A 10,213-nucleotide genomic window follows, 5' to 3' on the forward strand; every position below is an offset into this window, starting at 1 on the left:
AAATGGACATTTCCCTTATAAATGTAAATATCTTTTACAAAAGCGTAACTTCTACTCACTTTTCAGAGCTTCTCCCCTGTCTGCTGCTTCTTAAAAATAATCCTTATGCCAAAGAGGCATATTTTGAGGTGTCAAGTTCTGCTCCCCTCCAGGGAGGACAAGCTGCCGGGAACAGGCCTGCGCTGCCAAGGTGCAGTGGGATCCTGTGAATTCCTTCATTTGCCCACCTAGCTGGAAGGAGGGTCCACAGTGAACGTCCAGAGGGTTCTTCACCAGGGACCCAAAAGTACTTGTTCATTCATTCAAACAGGCTTTGTTAAGCACCTATCATATGAACCAGAAGCGTGTGGGAAGCGCAGGGACGCGGTAGCGTGCAGAACCACGGCGCCCTGCCTTCAGGAAGGTCACTGCCTGGTGGAGGAGACGTAAATTAATCAAACAGTCTCACAACTTCGTGTAAAACTACAACAGCAGACGTTCTGAGAGTAAACTTCTGGGAATATGAGATGTGGAACAGGCAAGCCGATTTAAGCTCAGAGCAGGGATAGGGTTTTTCACTTCTCCAGGTACCAGCGCGAGGAGGGAGTGGTCCTGCATCCGGAGGATCAGTGCTTCAGAAAAGCCAGGCCTGGGTTGGGGATGGGGGTGTTGGAAACGTCCTCACAGTTGCCCGCGGGGCCCGGCGGCGGCGGTCCCTGGGCCGCGCGGGGGTTGGAGGTGGGGCCGAGGGTTCCAGGTAGCGCGAGGGCCGGGCGGGGAAGCGGAGGGGGCGCGAGGGGTGAGGCCGGCCGGAGGCTACCCCATCCGACCCCGCTCCCCGCCGCCAGCCCCCGTCCCCGCCCGAGGTCGCCCTGAGGAATTCCCCCGCTGTTTGGGGAGGGACCGAAGTGCTCGATGCCTCCCAAATGGAGTGCCCCAGTCAGATCCAACGCTCTTCCTCTCGGATTCGACCCTCCAGAGGGGAGACGGCGGCGCCGCGGGATTGTTGGGGTGCCTTCTCCGAAGTTCCGAATCCGTCCCCTCCCACTGCCCGCTTGGGCTTCCCGGTGTCCGGACCTACTGACCGCTGATGTGTGGCCACCAGGGCCCGGGAGATGCTTGGCTGGTACCCAGCAATGCTCAGAAGCTTCCTGGGCCCCAGAAAAAGTTGGGAGTTAGTCGAATGTGGTGAGGTGAAGAAAGGGTCTGTGTTGCCCAGGGCGAGTCGTGAGGCCGAGAGAGAAGGCAACTAGTTTGTCTTCCTTCTGGCGGGCAGGACTCAAAAAGGGGAAAAAGTGGTACTGAGCAAGCCTTTAGGAGTTACCTATGTAATTAGATGCCTTCTTATGGCATCAGGTATATATCTCTTACTTCTGGTCAACATAAGCATAAATCCTGAAAAGGGTGGGAAGAAAAATTGAAGCATATTTAGGTAATATTAAATGCCACAGTGGTGTTCTGCTTTGCTGAGTGTCTTTGCTGAGTGTCTTTGCTGAGTGTCTGAGTGTCTTAACTTCATCCACAGCATACAGAGAATGTGATAGAGCAGTATCTGAATGGCTCTGGGCTATGGAGAGACAAGAGGGGAGGCAGGTAGCGTAGGTAGGGAGAGATGGGAACTCAAGAATAAGCAAGAGATTTTTTTACGGCCTGAACGATCACAGCAATGATAGGAAACTAAAGGGTAGAGCATCCTTATCTTGTCCCCAACAGCTAATGGAGCTTGATAATTGTGTTCAAGTATGTATATGGCATTTGGCATCATAAGCGAAGAGAATATACTCAGTGAGATAGGAAAGCCTGGATTCAGGAAGAAATTAGGCATTTAATATGAGAAAAATTAGAACCAGTTGCACTGGTAATGAAGTATTAGATTGTGTCGAGAGGATGCTTCTGGCTTGGCTTTAAGGCACTAGCTTCTGTCCACCCAGGCCTACAGCTTCTCTTACTCTTAAAGACCAACCCATCAGATTTTTTTCAATAGTTTTGGATTTTGTTGTGACAACTCTTGTCTTTGGGAGTATGCAGGGAGAGAGGTCACTGCCCTGTCACTATTGCTGTCCTTGCCCCGAGCAGAATGGAGCAGGTGTCTGTCCATTCACTCTTGCTCTCCGCCCAGGGCTTGGAAACGTGCAGACTGGTGGCATTTCGTCCTGCAGAACTCCTCACCGGCAGGGGTGTGTTTGGCCATCCACCTTTTCCTTTTGCTGTCCACAGATTAACCGTGCTGATAAGGAGGCAACATCATAGGAGCTGCTAAGATGGGCATGAGGATCAAACTGCAAAGCACCAACCACCCCAACAACCTGCTGAAGGAACTCAACAAGTGCCGGCTCTCCGAGACCATGTGTGATGTCACCATCGTAGTGGGGAGCCGCTCCTTCCCAGCCCACAAAGCCGTGCTGGCCTGCGCAGCTGGCTACTTCCAGAACCTCTTCCTGAACACTGGGCTTGATGCTGCCAGGACCTATGTGGTAGACTTCATCACCCCCGCCAACTTTGAGAAGATTCTGAGCTTTGTCTACACGTCAGAGCTCTTCACGGACCTGATCAACGTTGGGGTCATTTACGAGGTAGCTGAGCGACTGGGTATGGAGGATCTCCTCCGGGCCTGTCACTCCACCTTTCCTGACCTGGAGAGCACTGCTGTGGCCAAGCCCCTGACCAGCACCAGTGAGAGCCACTCCAGTACCCTGAGTTGTAGCTCAGCAGAACCAGCCCATCCCCTTGGAGAACTCAAGGGTGGGGGGGAGCACTTTGGTCCTGATCGAAACTATGCGTTGCCTAGTGATGCTGGAGGAAACTATAAAGAGGAAGAGAGAAACGTTACCAGTGACACTAACCATAGCCTGCCTCTGCCGCAGCAGCCACTGCCGCCAAAGACAGAAGACCATGATGCCCCTGCTCCATTCACGTCCGTTCCCGGTGTGGTGACCCAGCCTGTCCTAGGCCCTGTCAGCATGGGCATCCAAACCAGCACAAGGTCCTGCCAGCCATACAAAGTCCAGAGCAACGGAGACTTCAGTAAAAACAGTTTCTTCACCCCCAACAACGCAATAGACATCACCACTGGGACCAACTCCTGTCTGAGCAATAGCGACCACTCCAAAGACCCAAGCTTTGGGCAGATGGAGGAGCTCCAGCTGGAGGACCTGGGGGATGATGACTTGCAGTTTGAAGACCCCACCGAGGAGATAGGCACAGCTGAGGAGGTGATTGAGTTGAGTGATGACAGTGAGGACGAGCTGACTTTTGGAGAGAGTGACAACCGAGAGAATAAGGCCATGCCCTGCCAGGTATGCAAGAAAGTTCTAGAGCCCAACATTCAACTGATCCGACAGCATGCTCGGGACCACGTGGACCTGCTGACCGGCAACTGCAAGGTCTGTGAGACCCACTTCCAGGACCGAAACTCCCGGGTGACCCATGTTCTGTCCCACATTGGTATTTTCCTCTTCTCCTGCGACATGTGTGAAACTAAGTTCTTTACCCAGTGGCAGCTGACCCTCCACCGACGGGATGGAATATTTGAGAACAACATCATCGTCCACCCCAACGACCCCCTGCCTGGGAAGCTGGGTCTCTTTTCAGGGGCAGCCTCCGCAGAGCTGCAGTGTGCTGCCTGCGGGAAGGCATTGGCCAAAGATTTCCACGTGGTCCGGGGCCACATCCTCGACCATCTGAACCTGAAGGGCCAGGCCTGCAGCGTCTGTGACCAGCGCCACCTCAACCTCTGCAGCCTCATGTGGCACACACTCTCCCATCTCGGTATCTCAGTCTTCTCCTGCTCTGTCTGTGCGAACAGCTTTGTGGACTGGCCTCTCCTGGAGAAGCACATGGCTGTGCACCAAAGCCTGGAAGACGCCCTCTTCCACTGTCACTTGTGCAGCCAGAGCTTCAAGTCGGAGGCTGCCTATCGCTACCACGTCAGCCAGCACAAATGCAACAGTGGCCTTGACGCACGGCCTGGTTTGGGGCTACAGCACCCAGCTCTCCAGAAGCGGAAGCTGCCGGCTGAGGAGTTCCTGAATGAGGAGCTTGTGCTGCAGGGCCAACCCGGGAATAGCAAGTACAGCTGCAAGGTGTGTGGCAAAAGGTTTGCCCACACGAGTGAGTTCAACTACCACCGGCGGATCCACACAGGCGAGAAGCCGTACCAGTGTAAGGTGTGCCACAAGTTCTTCCGAGGCCGCTCGACCATCAAATGCCACCTGAAGACGCACTCGGGGGCCCTCATGTATCGCTGCACGGTCTGTGGCCACTACAGCTCCACCCTTAACCTCATGAGCAAGCACGTCGGCGTGCACAAAGGCAGCCTCCCGCCTGACTTCACCATTGAGCAGACCTTCATGTACATTATCCATTCCAAAGAGGCCGAAAAGAACCTGGACAGCTGACTGGGTCCCAGCAGAGCCAAGGGGAGCTCCCAGGCAGCAGCCAGGACGTTGGTTTGCTAATGGCTGTTGGTCCCTCCCCAGCTGAAGTTACAGTTTTGCCTTGCCAGGAGTTCTGTTCTGTCCTGTGTTGGAAGAATTGCCAGGAGTTCTGTTCTGTCCTGTGTTGGAAGAAGAAGAAAGAAGAAATAGCACATGAGCCCTGTTACTGTTTTTGAGAACAACGGCCCTGTATCATGTTTACCTCCTTACCTGTTCTTGCCCGTGGAGGGCTGTGTTTTTGATTCTTTTGAGGCTGGTTTTGGGATCTCGTCAGGCAGTTGGTGTCAACTAGATCCCCTTCCCCAGCCGCTCGAGTTTTAGTTTACTGATAGGTTTTATGCTGCTAAGAATCCAACCGACAGCCTCACTGAACAGAGGAGGTGAAGAGAGGTTTTCACCGTGGGTATTACTGCCAGACCTCCAACCGGGACAACCAGCTATGAGAGAGATTTTGGGAATGTGGTCATTCAGAAAAGACTGGTCAGCAGGGCAGCTCACCTCAGGTGCCAGTCCCAGCCCTCAGCAGGGGAAAGGGGTCAGGGATGGAGGGTCCTGCTTGTTCCATGGCTCGAATCTGCTGATGGGACAGTAAAATCTCTTGGCAGCTAGATCCAAACTGGGGACAAAGCGTTCTGTTTAGGTCAGAAGGCTTTGGGATGAATCCTTGCCAGCCAGAAGGGGTGTCCTGCAGTGCTGCCGGAAGTGGCAGCCTGGATGGACAGGAAGGGAGGTTTTCTCTTTTCTCCTCAATTCCAAAGAAACACAATTTTATGGAGTGATGGCCCCGGATGTCAGGCCTTCCCTGTGGGCAGAAAGGACAGGGAGCCGCTTTGATGTAATCCTCTGTCATCTGGCCACGTCCATCGACCTTGAGTTTCCTGGTGGAGAGGTGGGGATGTCTCTGAAGCAGCAGCCTTGCCTTAATTTACATCCAGTCTCCCACCTAGAAGTGTGTTTGGCCTATAGCGTAGATGAGAAGACCCCATGAGGTGGAGTGGTGGACTGTGAGCCCTTCAGGATTAAAGGGACCCGAGTAACTGGTGGTTTGTAGCGGGATGTGTGTCTGTCTGTCCCAGTCAGGTAACCTGTCGTTAATACTTTGTGCTAACTGGGCCAGAGCTTTGGCAGCTCCCCTTTGACCTGCTGGAATTTATCCTGATCTGTCATTGTGTCGCCACCAGGGGGTGCTATTGACCAGCAGCTGGTTCAGGCCCTCCCTGGGTGACTCGGGAATGGGTCTGCCCAGTCCTGGGGTGCTGGTTGGCTCCGTTCTTAGTTGCCTTTTTGAGGGGTCTTACCCAAAGAAGGTTGAGGGAGAGGGCCCTCGGATCTCGCATCTCACAAGGTGGCACCTCAGTAACCCATACTACCTCACCTGCTCAGGCGAGCTCTGGGGGTCCCTGGCCTCGGCCCTGATACAGCCCCTCGTGGGACTCAGCAGCACCCCAGGCTGTTTTACAAGCAAGTGGTTTTAATTAACCCACAAGGCCTTTTTGGACATTAATATTTATTTATTTTTGTTTCTGTGTACATATTACCCAGCATCTCTTGGATAAGAGACTTCAGGAAAATGAGCTTCTCCCCAGCAAGTAGCCACATTCCAGGGGACAATCCTGGCCAGATATTTGGGAAACAGGGGCTAAAACTAGGGGAGAACAGGTCAAGCCTTTAAACAAGCAAATTCTTTTCTTTCTCTCCAGATAGTCTCTTGCAGAATAGACGCAGGGAACCATTTAGGTAATGGATCTACATTCTAGAAAGTTGAGGCTTGTTAAATCCTTAGGCCTTCCATCCCCTTTCCGTCCTCTGATTGAGTAGGTTGGGCACTGGGTTGAGGGGATCAAGTCACATGAAGGACCTTTTTGCATATTTTCTCATCCTTCCTAAAGTTGGGAAGCTATAATAAGACATACAAGTAAACCAAAGCTCTGTCCCTGTTGGACCTGCTGCCTCTCTCCCCAGCCCTAAACTGATAAAGCCTCTGAGTTTGTGTGCATGGCTATCTGGTGGGGTGACCATTACATGAAGGGACTTGTCAAGTGGCCACCTTTCACCATCTGAATCCAACTAGTTAAATGTTCCCCTGGGGCATTCTTGTCAGAAAGCAGTGCTGACACTTCTTCCCTGACTGACTGCTCCCTTTCTTCCCACGCTGACCATTAGACAATTAAGAAGGAAGGTGTGTAAAAGACTACAGTCACCTATCTGCTAAGCTTTTCAAGCCGGAGTGGTTTCTCCCAGATTGTTGGTGAGGACTGAGTTTTGAAGGGCCGGATCTGAGAGTGGAGATACTCAGACCCAGCCAGGTAGCTGAGAATGGATCAGTATGCTGGAGAAGCCCTCTTCCTTAACAGAGGATATCATGGTTGCTGGGTAGTCTGTATACTTAACCTGAAACTGTGAAGTTTTCCCTTTTCGCCAGTAAACCAAAAAGCAAGTCCTTGAAACTTTGCCCCTGAAACACTAAACAAGAAACTGCACCCCCTGATCCCCCTGAGGCAAAGTGGTCAGCCAGGGTGGCCCGGCTGGTTGCAGTCAGACATGTAGCAGGTCAGTGGCTCATGAGGCTCATTGACCAAACCCTGTTCCCCTGCGTGTCCCCCATGTTCGCACCTCAACCCTTCCTCTGTTTGGAGTCATGTTTGCTGCCTCTGCCACCAGCTCACCCTTTTCTGCACTGTTTTACTTGAAACACTATATTGTGGCAAAGGGTGCTCTAGGATACCTGGTGGAAGGTATTAATTGTATTTTGAATTTAAAATTTTTTCAACTGTTCTTTGGATTTTGTTGCCCTCTCTGCCCCGGAGCCCAGTTTAGCACTGTCTCCTGCTGTATTGTTCCAAAGTTCTGTTTGATCCTTGAATGTCTTTTCTTCTCCCTTTTCTCCCTTTTTCTTGTTCTGTACTCAGGACCAGCTACATAATTTACAGAGCCCTTTGTTTAAAAATTATTAAGAATTTCAAGATGGCGACTAGAGCAGTAAAGCAAACACAAGGCCGTTCCCAACTCTTTTCCTAAGGGAAAACGGTGATACTCTAATGGCACACTGTAAACAGCTGCTGTGGCCAGAGGAAGGGATCAGTATCCTGGTGCTCCTCTGGCCCGTCCACGGCTCACTGATGCCACAGCACCTGCTGGGAAGCTCTGCTGTACCCTGGTATTTGGTCCTAAATTTTAAGTGGAGTCACTCTAGTTCATGGCTAGTTGGGAAGAAAGGAGGTGGGGGTGGAGGGGTCAGGAAATGGATAAAAATTCTTTCTGACTTTCTTCTGCTCTGTCAGTACCCTTTTGTCTCTAGGATAACCTTTGAGCTTAAATACCTTCTCCCCAGTCAGGTTTTGCTGCTGGTGGATTTTCGTCCTCCTCTGGCCACCTGCTGTGCCCTAGTCCCCAGAGTACTCAATTTAGGAAGTGAATTTCAATTCCTTCATAGATGGGCATGATTTTGGTGGCATGGAAGTGGGCTGTGTGGAGAAATCTGCCCATGTGGGAGTCCCCATGTGTCCTTTTCCCTAAATCCTGCGCTGAATGAATCGGGAAGCAGGGCACACAGCGTTGATTTCAACGTGATAACTCATGGTAAACTTAACATCAGAATGAAAAGGAAACTTTTACCTTGGATGTTTCTTTAACACCCTTCCCCTGTCCAGTCCACCCTCCCCTCCCACCTCTACTAGCTAAATCTCTTTTGAAACCAAGAAAAATTGTTGACGTCTTAACTCCTTCCATTAAATTAATAAGTACTGACCTCCTAATATTTAAGTGTTTACTATCTATTGCTGTAAAGTTTTGTATATTTTGTAAACTTTTTCCCCCAAATAGTAGATGTCTAAAATCGTTGTACATCTGATTCTTTTATATTCCATTGTTCGGCACAAAGTGTGGTTTTTATTTAGAATAAAAAAAGGAAATTTGAAATGGGAATTCTTTTCTCATTTACTGTGACCGTGCTCATCCCTCAGGGTTCAGAGGATCTGGGCCGTCACCCTTTCAGTAGCAGTGTTCTGCTCAGCAGGTGCCAGCATTCTTTCAGGTGCACATTTTCCTTTCCTGTAGCTGGAATTCCCCGGACTTGATCTGTTTTTAGTGGAAAATTAACTCAATGGCCCAACCTTTTCAGAGGGACCATCTCTGGGGGAATCTTCTGTTGGCCCAGAGAGAGAGCAGTGGGACTCTGCTAATGTCTGGTTGGACCAGAGATTTGGCCGCAGATTGTCTTGCCAGTGCCATTTAATTCACCACGACGTGATATGTCAGAGTGGAGAGAGGCAGATTCAGAGAAGGGGGCGGAGGTTCGGCATGATTTCATGAGGTTGGTAACAAATGTCCCCCCCACAGAGAAGAGACAGACCTCTCTAGAAGTTAGGATGCGATGTGGTCCATTTGGTCTCAGAGCACACTGCTTGGGCCCAGGCCCCCATCAGTGCTCTGCAAATGTAGAGCAGAGGGCCTTGCTGCTGTCAGCACACGAGTTCTCCTCTCAGGCCCTAAGGAAGTATTTGTGCCGCCAGGGTGGTCACTGGTTGCCAAAATGGAGTCCATGAGAAGAGAAGATGTTGGGAAAGTAGCCTCAGGTAATCTGGGGTGTGACAGAGATGTAAAACTGGGTTTCCTTGAGACAACTTCTGGACCCTGAGTCAGAGGGGTCAGTGATAAGGGCATTGGATCTGGCCTGGGTTTTTATGTGGGCACAAGTGAGGAAAGTCTTTCTAATGCATTCTGTGCATTGTTAGGTTCAGCCCTTACCGCAGCGCCAAGTCACAACCCAAACTCCCCTGGCTGAAAAAGGTTTCAGGTCTGTGCCACCAAGCAGCTGTTTGAAGCGTTAAGACTCTTAAAAAAAAGAAAAGAAAAGGCCCTTTTTCAGGTTTGGGCCCAATGAGCAGGGGGAGTTAGACACAGATTTCCCTCTGTGCTCCTGACAAACGGGTTCATACACCGCTGGAGCACATGTTTAATGCATCTGGTGAATACAGTCTCAGATTTCTAAGTGCAGAGGAGATGGTGCTCTAGGTCAGCGAGTGGTTATTCCAAGTTAAACATTCCTGACATACTGAGCACTTGAGCAGGACAGAAGTTCTCAGTGACTGTGTCCACAAACCTTTCGTTCTCCACAGGCAGGATGGAGAGGCCGAGGGCTCGGCACTGGTAGGCTGGGACCTGCTCTTAGGCTCTACTTCAGTCAGAGTGCTTCGTGGACGTGGTCCTAGTTTCCCAAACTGATAAATGAGCCCTTTCCAGAAGACCTCCTTGTTAACAAGAGGACTTCTTTTCCTGTCTATAGGACAAGTGTTAATAGAAGTTGCTGGACAGGAAAATTATGAGACGACTTGGCCAGGAAGAAAGAAGTCTGAGGGTGAGACCTGACTTAGGAGAACACCAGAACTCTGCCCTGTGACAGAATTGGAAGATTTCCACTTCCCCACCCCGTGCAGGGGCAAAGGCTGAGAGACAGAGCACTTGTCAGTGCCTGCTGCTGCCTGTCCCGAAGTCTGCTCCCAGAGTGGATGTCTTGATATTTTCCTACGATCTGGAGAGAAAGGGAGGGACTGAGGGTAGAAGTCTGGAAACCTGCTAGACCCAGAGCTGGGGGAAGATGGGCTACGAGGAGCGTGGACTCTGGGACAGCTCCTCTGCTTTGGGGGGAGGGGATCAGGATGGACGAAGGGGAGAGTATCAGCAAGGAAATGGAGCCCTTTCCTGCATGGCGGGGGTGGAGAATCCTCGGGCCGGCCCAGCTGCAGGGTGCCTGTCTCGGACCTCAGCTTCACCCCGCCCCTGCTGTCCCCCCCGCCCAC

The 10,213-nt window shown here is 51.3% G+C and overlaps 1 protein-coding gene across 1 annotated transcript; it reads left to right on the forward strand.

Annotated features, from left to right (window-relative positions):
* Positions 1-1,785: 1,785 nt before the first annotated feature.
* On the forward strand, positions 1,786-8,330 carry ZBTB39 (zinc finger and BTB domain containing 39). The gene has a single exon (XM_024737028.1). It carries the CDS (start codon positions 2,241-2,243, stop codon positions 4,374-4,376), a length of 2,136 nt encoding a protein of 711 aa, XP_024592796.1. The 5' UTR covers positions 1,786-2,240; the 3' UTR covers positions 4,377-8,330.
* Positions 8,331-10,213: the final 1,883 nt, after the last annotated feature.

Source organism: Neophocaena asiaeorientalis, unplaced genomic scaffold, assembly GCF_003031525.2.
Source record: "Neophocaena asiaeorientalis asiaeorientalis breed wild unplaced genomic scaffold, Neophocaena_asiaeorientalis_V1.1 scaffold134, whole genome shotgun sequence".
NCBI lineage: Eukaryota > Metazoa > Chordata > Mammalia > Artiodactyla > Phocoenidae > Neophocaena > Neophocaena asiaeorientalis.

Coding starts and splice junctions, on each gene's coding strand:
- ZBTB39 (XM_024737028.1), top strand. CDS start 2,241: ATGGGCATGAGGATCAAACTGCAAAGCACCAACCACCCCAACAACCTG.